The sequence below is a fragment of the Enhydra lutris genome, unplaced genomic scaffold, assembly GCF_002288905.1.
Source record: "Enhydra lutris kenyoni isolate GAN:26980312 unplaced genomic scaffold, ASM228890v2 scaffoldscaffold55, whole genome shotgun sequence".
NCBI classification, from domain to species: domain Eukaryota; kingdom Metazoa; phylum Chordata; class Mammalia; order Carnivora; family Mustelidae; genus Enhydra; species Enhydra lutris.
The window spans coordinates 11,906,121-11,928,089 of NW_019154139.1; the positions used below are offsets into that span (position 1 = coordinate 11,906,121).

The window sequence follows — 21,969 nt, forward strand, 5'->3', positions numbered from 1 at the left end:
TAATGCCACGTTGAAATGATAGTATTTGCACATATTTTAAATATATTATTGACATTACTTTCATATATTTTTACTTTTTCAGTGTGGCTAGTTAGAATATTTAAAATTATGTATGTGGCTTGTGTTATATTTCTGTCAGATAGCCCTGGTATAGACAAACATGTCAACATTGGGGGGTTTTTTAAATTAAATTTTTCTTTTTAAAGCAAGAGATTCAGATGACCAAACTTAATGTGAATTAGATTTCCAAGAATGGAGGGACACTAAAACATAATTTCACGTAAGCATATTTTCCTGTTAGTAACTTTTTAAGCCTGGATAATCTGTAAATATCCTTAGCTCAGTTCCTGGCACATTTTCAGAATGGTACCTTAAACTTCTTTTCAGGTTTTATTTGAGTTAATATTCTTGCAACCGCATTGTAGTTGACAGAAAATCTAAAGTTTCAACACAAGAGGAAAGTATTAAAGAACAGTATTCTAAAAACGCTGCCTAAACTTCTCACCTTTCTAATCACAGACTTCTGAGAGATACATGCTCATTTCCTATTGCTTCTGAACAAATTATCTTAAAGTTGGTGGCTTAAAAACACAGATTTGTTATCGTACATAGTTCTGGAACCTGTAAGTCCAAAATGGATCTCACCAAGCTAAAACCAAAGTGTTGCAGGGCTGCATTCTTTCAGATGGCTCTAAGGCATAATCCAGTCCTTGCCTTTTCCAGCTTCTAGAGGGGACCCACCTTCCTTGACCTGTAGCCCCCTTCCATCTTCAAAGCCAAAATGGCCAGTTCTGTCTTTCTCAGGCTGCTGCACTCCGATTCCAACTCTCCTGTTTTCCTCTTTTAGCTTATAAGCACCCTTGTGATTATACTGGGCTTGCCTGGATAATCCAGGATAATCTCCCTATCTCAAGATCGTTAATTTAATCACATCTGCAAAATCTCTTTTGCGGGTAAGGTGGTGGTAACATGCACAGGTTCCAAGGATTAGGATGTGGACAACTTGGGGCGGTTGTTCTGCCCGCCACTAGGTCTATTTATCTTCAAAGGAAAGAAGGAAATCTGCTTACCTCTGTTTCCTATCAGAAGTCCCAGAGTATCATCAGCAAGACCTTCTTCCTCCTTTACCCTAGGTGAAGATTGGTTCATTTTCTATCTTTGGCATTTTGATTAGTATTTCCTGTGGAGTATAAGCTCTGCTGGCTTCTGACACCACCCTGAATTCTTCCGGCTGCTGTCACTGAGTCACAGGTGCTCGGTCAGCGCATCACAGACCAGAGGCTCGCAGAACACCTTTAGCAATTGGATTTGAAAAAGAAAATTAGAAGGTTTTAGGACGAATGGAGTTTGGTTAATAGAATACTGAACTTGGAGTTTAGAGCTTTATTTCTTATTTTCTCTCCGTTAGCTGTGGAAAGAAGCCACCTGGAAGGAAGAACGCCTTGTCGGTGCTTGGGTGTCTCACCTCAGTTTGATTTACTTTCTTAATCTTAAAAAATGAAAACAACAGATTTATCCTTTCTCTACCTCGTGGTTGTATTTACAAGACGCACAAGTATGTGAGTGTATGGGTGTGTCGATGTAGGTAATCGTAAGGCCAGTCGTCAAAACCTTAGGTGTTGGTCTCCACATCATTTGTTACCCAGCTCCTAATTTATCATTTATTTATTTAACCCAAGTCTTATAATCTGTATGAGGCTGTGGGAACCAGTTGGAACACAGTTTACAATACTTCCACAGGGTGCTATAAAACTCCTCACTACCTGTGACCTTTCTTGAAAGGTTTACTTAACTTTTTTATTGGAGGGTGCCCCAGGATTGGAGAACTGGCTTCCTGTCTTCAGCAGAGCCCAGTGTAGGTGACAAACGCACGATGTCATTAATTAGTAACCTGAGATCATATACCTCGAGCTGTCGATGTGGCTGTAACATATTGGTATCATAATTTGTTTCTGAAAATGTGTTTCCATTGATATTTTCCACATACTTAACATTTTTAAAGAAAATGTTAATACAATTACCCGGAGCAGTCCACCTCCATCCAGCAGCAGACATCTAAATTTTTCTGTCAGCTCAGCATTGCACTTTCCAAGGTATTTGTGGTGATACCCAGATTACAGGTAAAGATACTCCATTGGGATTCTCCATGGATCACCAATCAGCAACCATTTAGTCATGTAGAATGCAAAGTAATGAGATCCGTCAAAAGGATGAAATCGCTTTTCTAAAATCTTACTGAGCTATGCACACCATTGACCATCTCGGTTAAGAACACATTTTGTATGTAGATGGAAAGACTCGAGGAGGGCAGCAAAGCAGAACTTCCGTAAAAATAAATAACAAAGGTTTCCAGGTTATCCTACAGTGGAACATTAGAAGAATGCCAGAGGGACAGTGCAGCTCTTGAGAAATGGGGACTTGCCCAGAAAATCCTAAGAATTAACTATTCTGCACATGTGAATAGCTTGGGAAAATGTTATAGTTGCAGAGTGGAAAGAGGAGGACAAAGCAGTAGGATGAAATTGATAGAACGCTTGATGAAATAGTCACAGAAATATATAGTAAATCCTGCTTTTGACATTGATGGTACGATTATGACCAAGACCGTCTTTTCAGATACATGTGAATGTAGGAGTAGGTGGGTTAACTCCCTGGTTCCAGCATTTTCCACTCAATGAGTTAAAGCTCCATACGATTTCTTTGTGTACAGTGCACAAATAAATTAATTCTAACTCGGGACCAAGTGTATTGCTGTTTTATGGTATTCTTTTCCTGTTAGACAGTATACAGCTGATGTCACTAACAGATCTCATTCGCACTGCCTTTTGATTCCTTTTTTCCGTCTACATGGAAAATTACTAATACATTTAGTAGCAGATGTAGGCTTCAACAAATGTGTAATTTAGGCAGATTTGGATAAGCTATTCTCTGGAATTCAGCTGAACCTATTTTTACTCTGAGTGCCAGTCTGGTTGTTTAAAATTCGTTGAAGAAAAGGCATAATTGGCCACTGCTTAGTGGTATTTTCATTAGCTTAGATGAACATGGGTGCTCTCTTCTTCTACACCCAGTCCCTACAGAATTATAGATGGAGGCTATGTTTTAAATTCTGTTCGCAGAGGAATTATGTTGCTACAAGAGAACAGGCAGAGTGGGGCCAAGTGATGACATCTCCTAAAAATCCCAATATGCGGTGATTACACCTAAATGGAAGGCCTCATGTAGAAGTTACTGAGGAGTGACAGATTTAATTATTTTTTAGCATTACATAAAAGGACATGTAAATTAACAGCATGAATTGAAAGAGACAGAACATCTAAAACAATGTTGAGATTCTTGGTGGGAGAGTTTGACCCGAGTAGCTCTATACCTTAATTTTGGTCTGGCCTCACATGCTTTACGTTTTATTTTATTATTGTTCTTGTTGTTAATTACATTACTATTATTATTATTATTGCTGTTGTTGTTGCTATTATTATTATTATTACTACTACTACTACAGTTCTGTATTGTTACTGGATTTAATTTCCCTTTACCAAATATGCATGGACCAAAAATGTGACTTTGGGAGAGTACTGCTGGGTCGACGCTGATGTCAGTTTCATACTGTGATATTTTTTTCTCTGTTTACCAAGAGATCAATATTTCAATATAACGATGTGCATGTTTTCCCCCCTTCTCCCGCTGCATGCAGGGATTCGGGTTCGTAACTTTCGAGAATAGTGCTGATGCAGACAGGGCCAGGGAGAAATTACACGGCACCGTGGTAGAGGGCCGTAAAATCGAGGTGCATGTCTTCAATAATTCAATTTCTGGTTTATATTTTTATTTGTCTTTTTGTGTATTCCCTCACTTATTTCGCATTTGGAGCCCTGTCTTGTGTGTGTGTCTGCACACATGCGTATGTGTGTGTGTCTCTGTGTCCTTCACCTTCTTGCACTAAAATGTGTAAAAGTAACACTTCTGTCCTCTTTTCCCTATTTTTTGGTTGTTGGTGGGGGGGTCTCATTTTGATTTACTTGTGTGCGTGAACATGTGTATTTGTTTCTCATTTACTTTTTTCCCCCAAAATGTTCATCTTTCTGCTCTCTTGATTTTTTTCCTTTGCTTCAGTTTGCGAGACTTTGTACGAATACCTGTGATCAGGCCAAAATAAAACTAACTTTATAAATGTCTAAAAACGATCCAGTTGTGACTTTGTGTCCTATAATGAATCAAGGAGCCAGCCAGTACCCTCTCTCTTGGGCGGCCAGTTCGCCTCCATGTGCGTGTGATGAGCAAGGAGTACAAGACGGCAGAGGTGGTGGGGAGGGAAGAAAGATCCCAAAACTCGTGGCATTTTTAAGTATATTCACTATCACAAACTGCCACTGGGAATAGTGGATAAAATCCTCAGCCAAGAGGGTCTGACGGCTGCCCGGCGAATGTGCTTTTACCGTGTTCCCGGCAGTCCCATGGTGTTTGCCAGTCCTTTTTAAGAACGCAGTGAAGGTTAACTGGCTCCTTTCCCCTTTCCCAGTTTTTTTTAAAGTATGAAATATAAAAGCCACCATTTTGAGTAAGATGTCTGCATATTTTGCTTTTTCCCTCCCTTTCCAATGGTTTAGCATTTAGGGCCCTTCACTTGACTCCCTCTTTCCCTGGTAACTATACACAATGCTGGCGATGGTGCCCGTTGGCGGTAAGTGAAACCAAGCACTAGACAAGAAGCTTTTTCAATTGTTAATTACAAAACAATTAAATAAGAAAGAAAAAGTCCATCTGCCATCTCACATTAACACTACAAAATGTGATTTGACTTGTTCCTCTTCCTTTTCCTTTCCCCCTTTTATTTTCAATGCTCTTGAGTAGTGCCGCCTGGACTTTGGATGTACATGTTGTTTGTAGCGGTCTGAGCTGTTTGATTACTGACATCATGGTGATTTTTCCCCCTTGCACATCTTACTCAGAGTTACTGAGCTCCAAGTTTGGCTGGTTTTATTAATGCACTTCCCGCCTCTACTTCCCTTTCCCTTCCCCAAACCTGTATGTAGCTCTGTTCTTTCCTTGCCCTTGACAGCTCTCTTTGCTGCCCGTGACACCCCTTTCTCTTTCCTTTTCCCCTGCCTTCTTGCTCTCTCGCCCATCTGTCCCCATCCTTCTCCCTCTGTCTCTCCTGCCCCTTCTGTCTGTCACCTGTGGCTATGGGTCTCTTGCTGACTGGTGGTTTCTGATTGGTTCTGGCCATTTTCCTTTTAGCGCTTGGGTGCGCTCTGCTCTAGCGGCTCGTGTAAGCTCTGACCCCATTCGAATCCTTGTCTGCGAGAACCTCGCTCTTCACTCTCTCCCTTCTTTCCAAAACTGATTGTTTTTTTTTTTTCTTTCTTTTATTTGTGTGTGTGTGTACTAACTGCATGCTCTCAGTCATCATTGTTGTATCCCATTCTTTCTTTTTAAATGTGAAATGTTTCTATTATTTGGTGGGTCGAACTAGAGTAAATGGAGTTTCTTTTCCTCACAAAGGAAGATTCCCACTCTTGCCAATCCTGAAGGACCTGTTAAGACATGTTTGGGTTCCGGTTCTACCAAAAATTGGTCTTTCCATAACACAAATTTATCACCATACAAATTATAACTTTAATGTAAATCCCCAGTGGCAAAACAAGACATTTATATTCGGTGTGTTTTAGAATTCTTTTTCTAAACGCTGGCCTGTTCTCTGACTTGACCACACAGCAGTCAGCCAGGTTCTATAGTGATGCTGCACCCTCCTTGCAAGAGCTTTAGGCTGGTTTTCACACTGGGCTCCAGTCTCCCGGCTTCAGGCTCCGTTCATCTTCTTGCCATCAGCACCATCTTTGTAACACCTACTTCCCCTAGCACCGAGAATGCTCTGAATTCTGCACTTCTGTAACGAGGGTGGAGAGAACCATACAGCAAAAGAAACCGGAGCTTTATTTTTTCAGTGAGTGCCTCATTTAAAGGCCTTCTGAAAACATTATTCTTAAGTGGATAGACCACATAGTCTAAAAAATTCACCATGGTCCTGCAGATGGTCAGCATGGAATTCTAAGTTCTGATTTTTTTTCCTCTTCAAACAGTAAAATCTTACACAGTCCTCAAAAATGCTGAACATTAGAACAGGTGGAATCCATAGATTCATTTTCTTCCTGTAAATCTATTCCCTGACCCATATGGCAAGCCTCTGTTTTATTAATGAACTTCAAAGTTCATACACAGAGTTTTTTCCTATTGACTTTTTCCCGTATTTCCCATAATGCAGAGACTTCTCTGTTTACGAGATTGCCAAAGAACTTGCAAATATATCTTTCCTTTTGAGCACTTGGTGGTAAACTAGCCCAAATTTTCCATTTGGAGACCAAGAAACTGCATTTTACTCTTGTTAGCCTCATTTTATAAACACTTTAATTAAAATACTATATATTAATATTTTATATCGCTATATTATTTAAATCAATGTTCTCTGAAATTAACATTTTATTAAACTGAGTGCTGTGTTACTGGATGAGCACCTCCATGTTCCCTAATGTGGTCTACTTTCTCCCTGCCCCTTCTTTTTCCTTTATATTTTTAGGTGAATAATGCTACAGCACGTGTAATGACCAATAAGAAGATGGTCACACCATATGCAAATGGTAAGAGATTACAAGTCATCTTCAGAAGGATGTCACTTATTCTTGTATTAATATGTGAACTTCTGGTAATCAAAGAATCTCTCTTGATTTCAGTCTTATGGCAGTTTAATTTACAGTGAAGTACTTTACTAGAAGAGGATCCTATTTTTTTTTAAGATTTTATTTACTTATTTGACAGAGATCACAAGTAGGCAGAGAGGCAGGCAGAGTGAGGAGGAAGCAGGCTCCCTGCTGAGCACAGAGCCCGATGCGGGACTTGATCCCAGGACCCTGAGATCATGACCTGAGCCAAAGGCAGAGGTTTAACCCACTGAGCCACCCAGGCACCCTAGTATCCTATTTTTAAAGTTAACTTTTTTCTTAGAATTAAGCTTAGTTTTTCAGTTACTAAGCTGTAATGGTCGCGGTAAAGTTCATACACAAAGTGTAAACACGTCATTTGGGGTGACCTGTTAACCCAGTGGGGTCCCACTAAGGCACTCTCATTTTTAGCTGCTATCATTCTTTGTGATAGGATAGGTTTGTCTGTAATACGTGCCCACCAGTGCTCACTTTTACTACTGATCCCTACCCACTCTGCGCAGGAGTGGAATAATTCTTGATCCCTTGCTCTCCCTCTAAAGGTATGCTCTAGAGATAACAGCCATGGTGGCGCATGTGCATGTGTTTTCCATCTTCTGTCCCGGGACTGCATGCTATAGAGGGCGTTTCATACGTGTGTGAATATTTTGCCTGACAAAAGCAAATGTGTCCACTTAATCTGGACGCATGTTATCTACCTGGGACAGAACTGAATTTGGATCTGCAGTGCCCATTGGTTTTGCCAGCGGTGCTCTAGGGGCTCTTGGGGAAGGGTGGAGAGGGAACCCATGGGTTGGGTCTTGAGGTTTGCAGCAACTCCTTCTCTGTCGTATATTTTAGCGTCCTTCATGGAATTTTATCCAGAATCAAATGGGGTGTTTTCTGCTGCTTTTTAAAAGTTTGACTCTACTGCTAGAGTATGATAGTATGTGCTGGTAATGTCTTAAGTCAAATACAAGTATTTTAGTATATTCTGGTATTTCTTCAGTAGATACATGTAGCTCAGCTTTTCAAATGGATGGTCTGAATCAGTGTAATTTACATTTTCCCTACCTGTTTTATCAATGGTATATAATGTGATACCATCACCTCCCCTTTACCTCTTGTTTTTTGTTTGTTTGTTTGTTTGTTTGTTTGTTTTACACTGCTATCACAAAAACAAGTTTCTGGGATGCCTGAGTGGCTCAGTTCGTTGAGCATCTGCCTCTGGCTTGGGTCACAAACCCAGGATCCTGGAATTGAGTCCCACATTGGGCTCCTCGCTCAGTGGGGAGCCTGCTTCTCCCTCTGTCGGTCGCTCCCCCTGCTTGTGCTCTCCCTCTCTCCCTCTCTCTCTCTGACAAATGAATAAAATCTTAAAAAAAAACCAAAAACACAAGTTTCTGCCTTGTAGTAGATTATTACTGCTCCCTTTCCAGTGGGTTATTTTGATAACCCATTGTAAACAAAATAGGAAGGAGAAGCAAAGTAAGTCACATTTCCTTTAGATCCAGGGGGAACACTGTCCTAGAAAGAGTCCCTGACTGGAATTCAGAAGACAAAAATTCTACTTCTAGATTTGACTCTTCATTTTGCTTTAAGTTGTTGGGCCATTCTTTTTTAACCTGATTCTGTTTTTGTCTCCATTAATAGGCGGTCACAGAATTTTAGCACCTGAAGACTCTATGGAAGTCTTCAAAACCCAGCCCTCTTAGCTTATTATTTAGGAAATTAAGCCTTGAGAAGTGTAGTATTTACTTGTCCTGCTGGGACAGCAACTTTCTTAACTCTCTCTTTGGGTTTTGTAAAGGTCAAAATATATTGTAAATTGTACCAAACTAAACATATTCAAAGTATTATTGACCGCATACCATTATATACCAATATTAAAATGTGTATTTTTACTTAAGGGAATGCTTAAGTAATAGTGGCATTGGCAGGAAGGAAAAAAGTCATTTTTGAATATTAGTCTAAATTAATATTCAAGCCTAACAGCCAAACTTTAGAGACCTACAGCTGCTTATGGTTAAAGATTCTGAGAAGAGTATTCGAGGTGCCTTCTGGTGAATTCTCAGCCAGCAGTTTAATTTACGTTGGTTGAAATAACATGATTTATCAGACATTGCAGAACACTGAGTTCTTACAACTCCAGTAGGATTTGAACTGAGGTATTTGCTCAATTTTTAGGTGAAATAATGTGCTCATCATCTCTGAGCACCTAAAATAATGAATGGGGATTGGATTGGTTCAGAATGAATGCCTTTTTTCTTGAATATTGTCTCCAGTCTTTCAGAAAAATAATGGAGCATGTTTGCTTATTTATGTGTAAAATTCTATGAATATCTATTGATTAATGTTTTCATCTGGAATTCTCCTTAACTGGGCGGTAGTACATTTTTCTTTTTTATATAAAATAAAGGGTACTACTTTAGCTAAAATGACTGATTAACTTAAGTATGTATATTACCAAATAAAATCCCATGACATGCATGAAGTTGGGGATGTACCTTGAATTTTACTCCTGTGTGTCTCTTCTTACTCACTTGCCTGAGGTTCCAGTGGTAAATCCCAAAGAAAGGGGATTTTGGCTTACCCAGATTTCCATCAGCGTGGTATTATTGAACACGGAGTCAAAGATCAGCTCAAACTTGAGCTCAGAGGATACCTTTATAACAGCGAGAGTAGCCAACAGTGTGAAGATGTTATATAAAAAAATGCATCACGGTGTGGTGTAGAATGACATATTCTGTCTTTCTCCTCTTCCTAAAAGAAGGAATACATTCTAAGCAGTTCTGTGAAAGAGACTGTACCAGAGCCCAGGATTCATTTATATTTCTTGTACTTCTTTGTCCTTCTTCCATTCCCTCTCCTTCTTCCTTCTTCCCTCCCAGTTTTTCTCTCTCTCCGGTTTGCGCCTGTCCTTGCCCCCACCCCCAGCTCCTCATTATCCCTTCACTGTGCTAGTCCTGCTTAAAGATGCTCAGCTGTGGAAATGTCTCCCTAGATCCCTAGATCCCTCCCTAGAACCCCCCAGCCAGCATCTGCAGAGAAGGTCGTGATGCACAGCTAAGCTGGGCTGTGCGTAGGGCTCTCTGGAGCCAGCTCGCACGTGCCCTCCTCACCCCCTGCCCTGTGTTCCTCACGCAGTCTTCGGTGCTCACTCTTCTCTCTTCCATTCCAGGTTGGAAATTAAGCCCCGTCGTTGGAGCGGTATATGGCCCTGAGTTATATGCAGGTAGAAGCTCGTTCATTTTTCTGGTCATGCTAGTTAACAACATCTGTTGTTTTTCAGTCTACTATTCCTTTGTAATCTTTTTGCATTTTTTTATTTTTCTTAAATGCAATCAGCATCCAGCTTTCAAGCAGACGTGTCCCTAGGCAATGATGCAGCAGTGCCCCTGTCGGGAAGAGGGGGTATTAACACTTACATTCCTTTAATCAGTAAGTAGCCTATGTTGGCCTGGCATGGATTTTGACTGTTGGGAGTAAACAGTGATGTGTGCTAGTCTTTTTTTCTTCCTCAAGTATAAACTGTAACTGAAGCGGAGGAGACCTTCTCGAGAGAGAGTTAAATGCTGTCCTGCTTAACCTGTGTTAGAATCTAAGATACTAAGATTGCCATGAAGCATAAATACTTGGGAGAGGTCGGGACGGGTGAGGACATGTGTAGAACATTTTAATCTGCAGTTGATTTTAAAGAAAACCAAAGCAATAGGTGCTTGTGGGATATATTACGTTCTGTGCAAGTCTGCTAGGGGCCCTTTCGTAGAGTATCATTTAGAAGCACCTCCAGAATTAATGGTTCTTCTCCGCTCTGTGGATACCGCTGAAGTCATTCTGACCTGAGCCATTTTGCTCCAGTGAAAGGTATAATTAAAACGAGTTCAGCGAACATGGAATAAATGTTTCTGTGTGCTTTCCAAAGGATGAGACATTTAAAATAGACCTTTAGAAACTGCCTACCTCCCTAAGGGCCACAGGATTACAGGGGAGAAGTCGTTTCCCTCTCCCCTTACATTTCTGGGTTAAAACATTTTAGATAAAAGAACAAAGTGGACTAATGAAATGTCTAAAGATTATTGTGTGCCTCGGAGGTTGGCACCATGTACAAACACAAAAGACTATTCTTACAAAGAATAATTACTATAATGCGCATAATAACATGTGAAGACAAGATTAATAATTGGCCAGTTAGAGAGTTCATGTCAATCCATGTAAACGGCCCACAGAAGTGAAAAGTCTCATCCCTTAGGACGGCCGTAGTTCTTAGAGCTGCTGGGCCTGTTTCTCACCAGTGTGTGTGTAAACGCCAGAACTGAGAAGGCGCAGAGCGGACTCACTCAAGACGGGTGACGAGCGGAGCGCGCCTCATTGGCTTTGCGTATTGGCTCTCTCCGTTTCTTTCCCAGGAAAGGTGGGGCATGTGTCTTTCAACCGTTCCTGGAGGTGGCTCAAAGCAAGTTGGGATTGTACCCCCTGCGACTGAATGCAAGTTGACATTCCTGTCATATTTTGGGTCTCCCTTTAGTTCCTGGCTTCCCTTACCCGACTGCAGCCACCACGGCGGCCGCTTTCAGAGGAGCCCATCTGAGGGGCAGAGGGCGGACGGTATACGGTGCGGTCCGAGCGGTACCTCCAACAGCCATTCCCGCCTATCCAGGGTAAGCATGAGATTCCAAAATAAGCAGCTGGACAGAAAAGAATACCATGGCCCTCTCACAACTTCTGGGATGTCGCCGTGCCACATCGTAGACATTCTATGAATATTTGTACATTAATGGATTAGATGGCAAGAACCAAAACATACCATCATCAGAATGTAACGTAATACCAATTCGTTATATAAATCTTCATTTTGGCCACCTTAAGCCCTCGTGGTAGTGGCTTAAGACAGCAGCCAGAACTGTCTTGTGTTTACTAGCAGTGTGTTGGCATGGAGTTCACTCAGCATCGCACGAATGCGGATTAACACTACTGCAGAGAACCAAACTAGGAGCTCAAGACCGTAGTATGAGACCGCCTCTGCTGTGCTCACCCCCTTACCACCACCCTGTGTTGGGGCTGAGGCTACCACATCGCCCTCCCTTTTGGTTTCACTGCCTGGGTGGTGAGCAGCAGAGCTAGCTACCCACAATGGATTTGCTTTCTTTGTAGGAAACGGATTAAAAGAGGTTAATTCAAAGATGAACCAAGTCCAATTGAATCCAGGGAGAAAGGGAGAAGTAGGAAGAATTAAACCACAGTTGGCTTCTGAATGATGGTAAAACAACTAATGGAGCTGAGCGTCCTTCACCCTTTGAATTTGGTGTGGAGGCTGTCTCACGCAGTGGACTGATTCCATAGCAACAAATCAATCCTTGGCTGTCGAATGGGGGAGAAGGAGCGAAGATGGCAGGTTTTGGTTTTAGTTGTTTCTCAGTGTCAGCCTAAAATGTCTATTTTTATAAAGAGTGGACTTCAACAAGTTAGTTGTACCAAGGACTTTCCTTTCCTCAAAGAGGTGACATTTGCGTTCTTCATCTTTTCTCTGCCTATGACAGGTTTTTTCCCATATTCTTCCTGAGGAGTAAAAGCAGGGGCGGAGGAGCCTCTTCGTTGCTACTTAGTTAAAACTCAAAGGGGAAGAGCCTCCTTCGTAGGTCCTTTTCTGACAGCAAAATTGGCTTTGAGGTATACTAACGTAGCATTCATTCATAGACCAAATGGACATGCCATTAGGGGTCCTCCGTGGCACAGAATTAGAGCAGTTTTATTAGACAAGTACGCACGTTGAAATGGACAGGCTCCAGAAGCTGCTGGAAGGGAACTGCTTTAGAAATAAACTTTTGTTTGCAGTTTATAGATGTTTAATTCCCATGCATTCCATCATCTCCATCTTCTGCCATGACTTGCTTTTAATTTTATTCTTTCTGCTCTCAACTTGACCTCTGACCTTCAACCTCTGACATCTCTTTAAAGAAGTGAATAAAGATGCAGTATGATTTCATCAAGAAATACTCATAGTAAAATATAAAAACAAACCTTTCGGAAGTTCTGCACACCAGGAAAATTGCTCATGAGGCGCCTTCCATTTCAGTCCAAGACTGTTGACTGTCATGCTTGCAAAGTGATACCTCCCACTCACCAGAAACATGGGACTTCTTTATTTTGTAATCTCCCTCAGTTACTTTATAAAAACGGTTGGATTCGTTCCTATTCGATGTACCTCATTTCAACATATTGGCCAAACTTGAGAACCCATTCTCTGCCAAGTCTGTGTCAGGATTATGTTCGCTTAAAGATACTTTATCTTTATGTCTAATCATACCAATCTCTGTGCATTACATTGAACACTGATTTCCCATGTTTTCTTTTTTATTAACTAAACCACCGATTTACATGGAAGATGGCAAGGAATAAGTCCAGTATTATATGGGGAATGGCCTAAAATTGCTTTTCAGCTTAGTAAACTAATTTCATCATTAATCATTATGTTCTAGCCTCCTTGTGGCATTTGATACAGGGAATATTAGAATTCTTCTAGAATTTAGGTGAATATTCCCAGTGAGTGATGCAACTTGGGGTAAACTTCATTCATGTTTTTAATGCCACCACTCTTCTTTGTAGAAGAGATGATTGTAATCTTTGCCTGTGTGCCCTACTGAAATAGTCGAAGGTTAATTAATTACCACTTGGTTTCAGTGCTTTCCACTCTGTCGGAACAAGTGTCTTTTTGACTCAAATGTAGTTGAGAGGCAGATCACTTTCTAATATCAGGCTTTAACAGCAATTGGAAACTATGAAAAAGAACAGAACATAGTAGCTAAATGAGCATCACAGACGAGCTCAGTCCGCCTGTTGTGAGATACAAAGGCGTAGTGTATTGGGGCCATTGCAAAGTGTGGCCATACTATCCTGTAAACCCAACAAAATATCATTGTAAATAGAATTCGGAAGCTTTCCAGCTACCTGCAAAAAATAAATTCTCATATTCAAGTTAAAAATATGATTTAAAGACTTCACCATAGTTTACTTACTACAGCAGAGAAGACAGTGGTGAAAATTATCCAACTTTCTTAGTTGAATAAACAATAAACAGATCTTCTCATTTAAAATATCCAAATCTTGATTTAACAAGTGTGAAGAAGAAAGTCTTACCTTTTATCTCTACTGCTGTTCCATGTCTTTTGGTCCCAAAATAATGTTTTGGGGAAAGTCTATATGCAGAAGAATACCTCAAAAGGCTTGAAACCTGTGATTATAATAGTTTAGTGTTGTCCAGGATTTTAAAAATCAAGCAAACAAAAATTCATGTATTTTGTTTGATACAGATTCATTTTTCTAAACAGGCAAATAAACCCTTCTATTCCTAATCAGCTACTTTCTCAGTGTTATCCTTTTAAATAAAACAGGATGATCCTTGGTCACTCCCAGAACCTCAGTTATCAGTTCTATTTTTCAGAGTTCCATGAATATGCTTATGGTCAAAAAAGAACCCTTAAAATCTTCCAGTTCCTCTCCTTCCCGCTCTGGATTATATTGTTACTATCTGGGATCCCCACTGCACCTTTCAATTCTTGGACCTTGGACCAATCACCTTAACCTTTAGCTCATTATCTCTGCTTGTGAAAGCAATGCATTGTGGGTATTTTTGGTTGTGTTTTTTTTTTAATTACATTTCTCTGTTTACTTTGGTCAGAATTGATTGACTTGTTTTTCTGAGGTGTTGCATTGGTTCTTAAAATGCTGAATAATAATACTTTGCATGCTTGTGTGATCAGCCAAATCTTATCGCATGTCTAATGTGCAGGGTGGAAAAGCAGGTGATGTATGGATATCAGAAAAAAAATGTACATACTTCTAGGAAACTGAGAGCAAATTACTAAACATAATTTTGAAACATACTCTGCATACAGATCCTGCCCTGATGGAATTCTTTGGGTTCATTTTTTTCACATTAGATCCTTCTCTCCGTTCCTCTCCCCACCCCATACACATGCAATCATTTTGAAACTCAGGAAAAATTTCCTCCTAGAGCAAGCTTTTTGGAAAACAAAAAAAAAAAAAAACAGAACAAAACAAAAACTCCGGGTATGAAAACTTGCTGTTTCTCATCCAGCAGATTTCCGATAGTTCTCTTAGGCCCTCTGGGAATGCCTTTTATGGTTGTAATCTTCCTGCGACGATCGAGTATCAGGTGTCCCTTCCAGTTGTGCGCTCCTCCCCCTCCTCGCACGTCCTGGAGCTGTATAACGTGCACCGCACCTGCACGGTCCTCTCACCGATGCGCTGGGCCCCCAGCCCCAGTTCCGTATTCATACATCACCTGCCTGTGTAGAGCGCATGTGCATGCCGCCGTCCTCAATAACCGGAATGTGTTTCTGTTCTTTTGTTTTTTGTTTTTGTTTTTGTGTGGATTTTCTGCAGTGTGGTTTACCAGGACGGATTTTACGGTGCTGACCTCTATGTAAGTACACACACCGGGGCCTTCTCGACCCCATTCCCTGACAAGCCAGCCTTTTTTTTTCTGTTTCTTTGATTTGGTTTGGTTTGGTTTTTTTTTTGTTTTGTTTTGTTTTTACATATAATTTGTTTAATTTTTATTTTCTTTTTCCTTGTGGATATATATATATATATATTTATATATTTAAGAATGCAAGCATGCTTCTCTGCCACTGCGCTTGCCCCTGGGTGCAAAAACTGAGCCTTTGGGTTTCCTGATCATTGCTAGAGTCAGTCTACTGGACATATTCTTTTCCCTTCCCTATACCCACAGATGTTCTGTGTCTCAGTGATTTATTTGCGAGATGATCAGCAGGTTTAAAGTCTTTTATTACTGTCGCGTCATGTGCATACATAAGTAACAGGATAGTTATATTAGTTTAAACCAACTCTCTCTCTTTTCTGCTTTTCTTCTCATTCCATAACCCTCTTTAGATCATTGGAACTTTGATTTACATAGATGGTAGTAAGGTTTCTGAACTACGTGTTTTCCTGTTTTATATACTTAGAGAGAGCGTTACTTGTGAAAGGGGTGGAAGGAGCTAATACCAGTGAAGAATGGGGATAAAGACAGGAAACCAGACACTCAGTGCTTCCAGCCTTGTTTTATCAAAAAGGTCCACAACTGGCGGGTCTGTTTTCTTAAGAGCCATCTAGAGGGAAACGAGTGGCGTAATTAGCAACCTAGACTCTTCTTACGAGCATTTGACTATCACATAGGATCCGTTGTTTCTACCAGCCATGTTAACACCATTATTACCCATTCCTGAAACTGTCTTGTTATATCATGATTGGTTTGTCACAAATTATTTCAAATGTGGACAAAGTGATCTGACTGACAAAGAATCCAAAAGTTTGCGAGCTTTGAAATCTTTCATTAAGACCTCTCCAGATGATCTGTTTCTGAATGCAAGCTTAGTCTAACCACCCAAGTCATGAACACTTTCTTAAGAAAAACTTGTCAGCGTGAAATTATTCCTTGGGCGTGGGTTAGAATTGTCCAGAAATGCTTTCTCTGCCTTCAGCTCCCCAAATCAGTAAGGGCATGCATATACCTCCGCAGTGAGCTGTTCCCACAGATTTCTGCCAGAGATTCTATGTAATCAGAAAACTTTAATGCACTTTCAGAATATACTTAGAGGTTCTATGTGTTGCAGGAAGTACAGATAGGATTAAGCAGTCCTCTGGGTCACTGTAGGTGACTGGACACACGTGTCCTCTTTGGAGCAGACCTTCAAAGTTTGCCTTAGTTTAACAAATGCTTGAAGGAGTCTTAGCCGTGAATTGGTCCAACCCTCTCTCTTCGTTATACACATTTCTTAGAGATTGTGACTTTCCCAGATTACATCAATTATTTTATAGCCAAGCACAAAACTCAATCCATATTTCATTACCTTTCTCAGTGCTTTAATTAAAATCCACATCTTTCCTCAGATGGTTTTCAAGAAGTAATGAAAGATACCTTTTTTTTTTCCCCCCCGGGCTCACAGTGAAACTTGAGGGTTGGGGAAGTACTCCTCCTTTTATACCAAATGACACTTCTAGATCTATGTATTTGCATATGATCTTAGCATGTACATTCTCCCATATACATTAGTACCCATATTCTCATGAAACTCGTCTTTATGTTATTTAAATTGTTTTCCTGAAATCTGATCTATTAGAGCATGCTTTTCCACTGGAATTATTTCTTAAGTCAAAGGCGGTTTTCTCTCTCTCTCTCTCTCTCTCTCTCTAATGTTTTTTTGTTTGGGGATTTTTTTTAAAAGTATGGCTTACTGCTACCTTATTTAGATTTGCCTACTTCCACCTTAAGTGAACCAACCAAATATTTGCTTATAGGTCTCTCATTTCCTTAGTTCACAATATATGATTTTATTAAGAGAGAGATGATTTTTCTGTACTTACTGAGAAAATACTCTTGAAAAAAAATTTTTTTTAAATCTGACCAGATCACCTTATGAAGCTAAACAGAGATAATTTAGTGACCTTGCTGAAATACTAGTTTTACCAGTGGTGTTTTCTTAACAAAAAGAATTAATCATAATGTTATCGTCGTTTCTTAGTTCCTATCTTAATTCAGTCACTTGGAGGGAAAAGTTGGTCCCCAGTGTCGCGGTCAGATCTGACCCCACGCAGGGGAGACGAGACCGTGCAGTGGGGTCGCCGCTGAGCCGGGGCTCACCGGACTGCGGCTCTGGGAACTTGGTATTCCCACTTGAGCTGTGAGGGAGTGAGGGATGCTTCTTTTACACACACACACACACACACACACACACACACACCCCACACTGTGTTTCCTTGAGTCTGTTCTGCTTCTCTCTGTACATTTTCCTACCTGTGGAGATCTGTCCATATACACGGAGTCCTTGTTTCCTCAGAAATAACAGATGAGCGATAGGACGAGTGAAGGGTTTTTCCTCTCCCCGGAGTGCACCGACCCAGAGCTTGAAGGAACATCATGGGGGAAAAGAGTTGAAGCTGCCCATTTTGTCTTAACATTATACTAATTTAGGCTGTTAATTGTGGAGTTGTTGGTTTTTTGGTTTTTTTTGGTTTTTAATTTTTTTTTAACTCTCTTTCCCTGTTCTGTTGTTAGTCCGTAACCCCTGCTGGCCATTTGCTTCCTTCCTGTTTCTCCCGTGGCACTTTCCTCTCCGGAGGACTGATCTGGCAGTTGTGCCCACAGTTTGTAAAGAGACCCCAGGGAGAAGGCTTGACTGTAGCAGAGAGATCGTGAGTCCTCCCCGCCCCTCTTTTTTTCTTGACCAGTCGAAAGGGCAGGGTCCACCCTAATTCACTTTTTAGAGGGATAACAACCTGCTCCGAATTCTTACCCTGTGAAAAGCATGCTTGCATCCAAAGGAAAGAAAAGGCTGGTGAGCCCCTTAGCGGGCTTTTTGTATGATTGTTTTCCTTCCACAGCTGTGTTTTTTGAACTGCTCTTCCTGTGTTCTGTTATAGAATAGTCTTACAGGAACCAATCATTAGCGCTAAAATACCTCAGGTAGGAGCGCCAGTGTGACCTGCCGATCAATCAGATTGTGGATTGCAGTGAACAGATTGAACTATACTAACCATTCCAGCTCCACGTTAGAGATGGGAACAGAGGCTTTTTTGGACAACCGAGACTTGTGAGCGTGTGATCTAGGCCCTGCCACCCCAGCCGCGCACGGTCAAGATCTGTGCGCGATGGCGCCTCCCCCGAAATTAAGTGCTGCTGTCCCATTGCCGCCGCCCGCGCCAGGCGGGTGCCGTGCACTGTCCCATCACTGCCGCCTCTTTCAGTTTGTCAATCGCATTTATCCACGGTGTTCAAACTGGGCTTTTCTACTTGCAGGCCTTAGCAGGTGGGGGCGTCTTCCCCGCCACCGTGAAAGAAATGAGGAAAGGGAGGAAGTCGAGTCTATGCAGGGCAGGAGTCCTGAATCCCCCAGTTGGGCCCCACACTGAGACCACAGTAGTGATTGGACCGTGCCGTTCCCTAAGTTTGAAGTTGCCTAAAAATCTAGACCCACTGGGACTGTAAAACTTGAAACTTGTATTCCCCTTGCCCTCCTTGCCTTTCTCCTTAGAACAAGGTCAGTGGGTTCATTTGGATAATAGTGCACCGCTAGGTTTGCCGACAGCTGGATGGCTAGGGAAGGAGAGCCACAGACAGCTTGTCCCAGTTTGGCCAGTTCATTTTTGTACCTACCCAGAGAGATTTGGGAGATGAACTAATTTGGAGAGATGTGAGATACTAGGGTTTTTGAGAGGTTTGATTCATGAAAGATCATCTCTCATCTACCATGGAAGTCATAAGTGGAAGATAAGAAGTTGATCATGACCATTTCTTACCTTCACCCCAATTTTAAATAATAATAAAATAAAATTTCAATACTTCTCTTTAAGACCTTCTCACATCTACTTTTCAAAGTAGATAGGTCACTGTCAAAAACAGTAACAATATTCTCATTATTACAGGTGTTGGTATTCACGTCTGTGTTAACTCACATTTAATCTGGGTGCCATATTGCCACAGAAGAACAGTGTCCTAAGAGCCCCTTCTGCAGGGTCCGTCTACAGCAGTGGCCCTCAGCTGGAGTAGGGAGGAGGCAAGAGAAGGAAGGGGTCAGCATCGGGCAGGGACAGATAAAGTGATGCCCAGAGACCCAACTCCACCCAAGCTCCTTGGGCTGGATCTCTGCTTCCCGTAGTGACTCTGAGCACCACACCTGCCTTTCTCTGCACCCACCCACCCCCACGCCCCTCATTCTATAAATCTGTACACCACATGCAGAGAACAAGCTTTTGTGTTGTCTGCTGGTCTTGAAATACTCTTCTCCTCAGTGTCACATAATGTCACTGTCTTCCAGGTAGAAAGAAGGTGTCTTGACATCACATGCTCACCAAAGTCCTGTTTAATGTAAATCTGAAACAAAAATATAATAAAATTAATGGCTAGGTTGAACTCAAGATAAGGGGAATGTCTACCCGTGTGAGATCACGCTAATGGACAGATGAAGGTCAGGTACGGGAGAGGTAGATAGGTAGAGCCCTTCCATTTTCTTCTGGTTAAAACAGAACTGTTTTAGAAAAGTCCTGTGGTCAGTGTGGCAACACTATGAAGTTATTAATTAAATGATAAAACCAGTTCAGAGTAGAGGAGAGAATCCCTAGCAGGTGTTGATGGATCCTGGAGAGCTGAGACTTGAACAACATAAGGATCTTAAAGGTAACCACGCTTTCCCCAGAAAGAGCTGGAAGCGGAAGTTAGGGATGTGTCACGGATATGTGGAAAGACAGACTGCTTAAGCCCAGGAACTATGTCGGAAGAACCCTGGGTCAGAATGGATGGCTGGTGCCCGAGGGCCGGCACCCAAGCTCACGGGGTCAGGAAGGGTGCATAGGGGAGTGATGGAGTATCTGGCTGCCCCTTTTGGGAACACTCCAGAGGCATTCACAAAAGGAATAAGAAAGCAATCCTGTAAAGGGGCACATGTGTGTTTGGACCAGGCTCAGCCATGCCAAGTGGATCCAGCCCTCAGGGTTCCAAAAAGCAGTCCATGTGTGCCCTCCTACATTAGGGTGTGCCGTGGCCATGCTAATCCCCATTTTTTGTTTTATTTCAAATCACACACAGATAGAGTCTGCAAACTGCTTCAGATCCAACAGGTCTGATTGTGTGTAAATACATATGTCCTTTTTAATTTTTATTCTTAATGGTTGCTTCAGTTTTGCATCAGTGCATGGTTAAAAGCAATACACATCAGCTATTTCATGACTTCATATCTCCAAATGAATTATTTCTCCTCTTTTTTTTTTTTTGTTTGTTTGTTTGTGCAGTCAGCTGAAGACATGTTAACATCTCACTCTAAATCTCTCAGTGGAGTCTCTGTTCCCTTCTCTGATATAACAGATGGGTTACTGCTTGTTATAATTATTAACATTGTGGTGTGGGCCAGGGCGAGGGCGGGCGACCTTGACTATTTCTTTGGGCTGGGGAGGGCCAGTCGTTAGGGTCTGGAATGTTAACTCAAGTGGTGACTGACTGTTTCCGTAATGGCAGGTGGTTGTGGCTGCACGCTCTAGTAATTGAGGCTGTGTACTTCACCGAGCTTGTGGTAGAACCTAGGGCAAACCGCTGTCCCAAGAGAATGCTGGGATAGATAGAGTTAGCCGATACGAGTCTGAACGTGGTGATTTTGCTGGTTGTTTTAGCTCCAGATGTTGGCATGCTTAGTTTTTAATGTGATTAATAAATGTGGCGCCATACCCCCCCCCACGCCTGAACCCTGTCTCTCCTACTCCCTTCCCCTCCCTTGTTCTTTTGGAAAAACTTAAGAAACAGTAATGAAAACCTTGGTGTTTCAAACTGCACTTTGTTCTCATGTTCTGTAAAAGATTTCAGACTTGCTAGCGGAGGTAAAATTGGGGGGAAAAAAAAACATTTCTCGGCCTGGAAGCTTAATGCATTCCAAAATCGGAGTCGAAATACATACATCTGAATTTTCTTTGTCTCACAGTTTTTGGTATCTTTTGTTTAAAGCAGCAGCAGAGATGCTCTGGTGAGACTGTATCTGAGAGAAATAAATCCATGTTATACAGTTTAACTTTTCTAATTTGGGGACAGTCACCGATGAATGACCAAATTAGTGTATTAGACTATTATCTGCCCCTCTCCTTTAAAGGGCCTCCTTGTAGCACCATTGTAAAGTAATTAGGAAAGTAGTCATTGAAATACCAGCTTTAAAAAAAAAAATTAGTGTAGTTTTTCTTAATGCTGATATGCTTCTCAGGCCTTTTGTTGGCAATAAGATTATTTGTATCCCTGTTCCATTTTCCTGAATTTAAATAGCAAAGAACCTCATCACATTCAAACTCCAAAGTCTGAGTTCACTTATAGCAGAAGGAGACTGTGGCAGATAGACGCTCCCCGTCTCCTCCTGGTGTGGAAGAAGCCTCTTTCCCATGGTCTGATCCATTTTGAATTGTTTTGGTTAACAATAACATTACCCCCAAACCATTGCAGTTCCGATGGCTTCTTACAGGCTAAGGAAGGAGAGGGGAAGTGGTTCTCTCAGTCACCTCATTCAGAACCTCTTTTTCCAGAATTAGTGCCCTACCGCTCAGAGCTGTGGTTAGATAGACTCGCCAGTATCTCCGACTTTACTGAGACTTTCTGAGAGGTCAGTACTTTTGAACCTCAGAATCCCTTAATGAGAATGTAGACTCTGCCCTATGGCATAGAACTTCAGTTTTTAAAAATGTTTTGCTCAGGTAAACATAAATTGGGCTTTAACTGCTTTTA

At 41.4% G+C, this 21,969-nt stretch overlaps 1 protein-coding gene across 1 annotated transcript in view; it reads left to right on the forward strand.

Moving 5' to 3' along the window:
- Positions 1 to 21,969, forward strand: part of LOC111157519 (RNA binding fox-1 homolog 2) — a 266,387-nt gene that overhangs the window by 240,122 nt on the left and 4,296 nt on the right. Inside the window, exons 6-11 of the mRNA XM_022518998.1 lie at positions 3,695 to 3,787; positions 6,575 to 6,635; positions 9,877 to 9,930; positions 10,044 to 10,136; positions 11,224 to 11,356; positions 15,102 to 15,141. Coding sequence (XP_022374706.1) covers positions 3,695 to 3,787; positions 6,575 to 6,635; positions 9,877 to 9,930; positions 10,044 to 10,136; positions 11,224 to 11,356; positions 15,102 to 15,141 — 474 coding nt within the window. The remainder of the gene's footprint in view (positions 1 to 3,694; positions 3,788 to 6,574; positions 6,636 to 9,876; positions 9,931 to 10,043; positions 10,137 to 11,223; positions 11,357 to 15,101; positions 15,142 to 21,969) is intronic.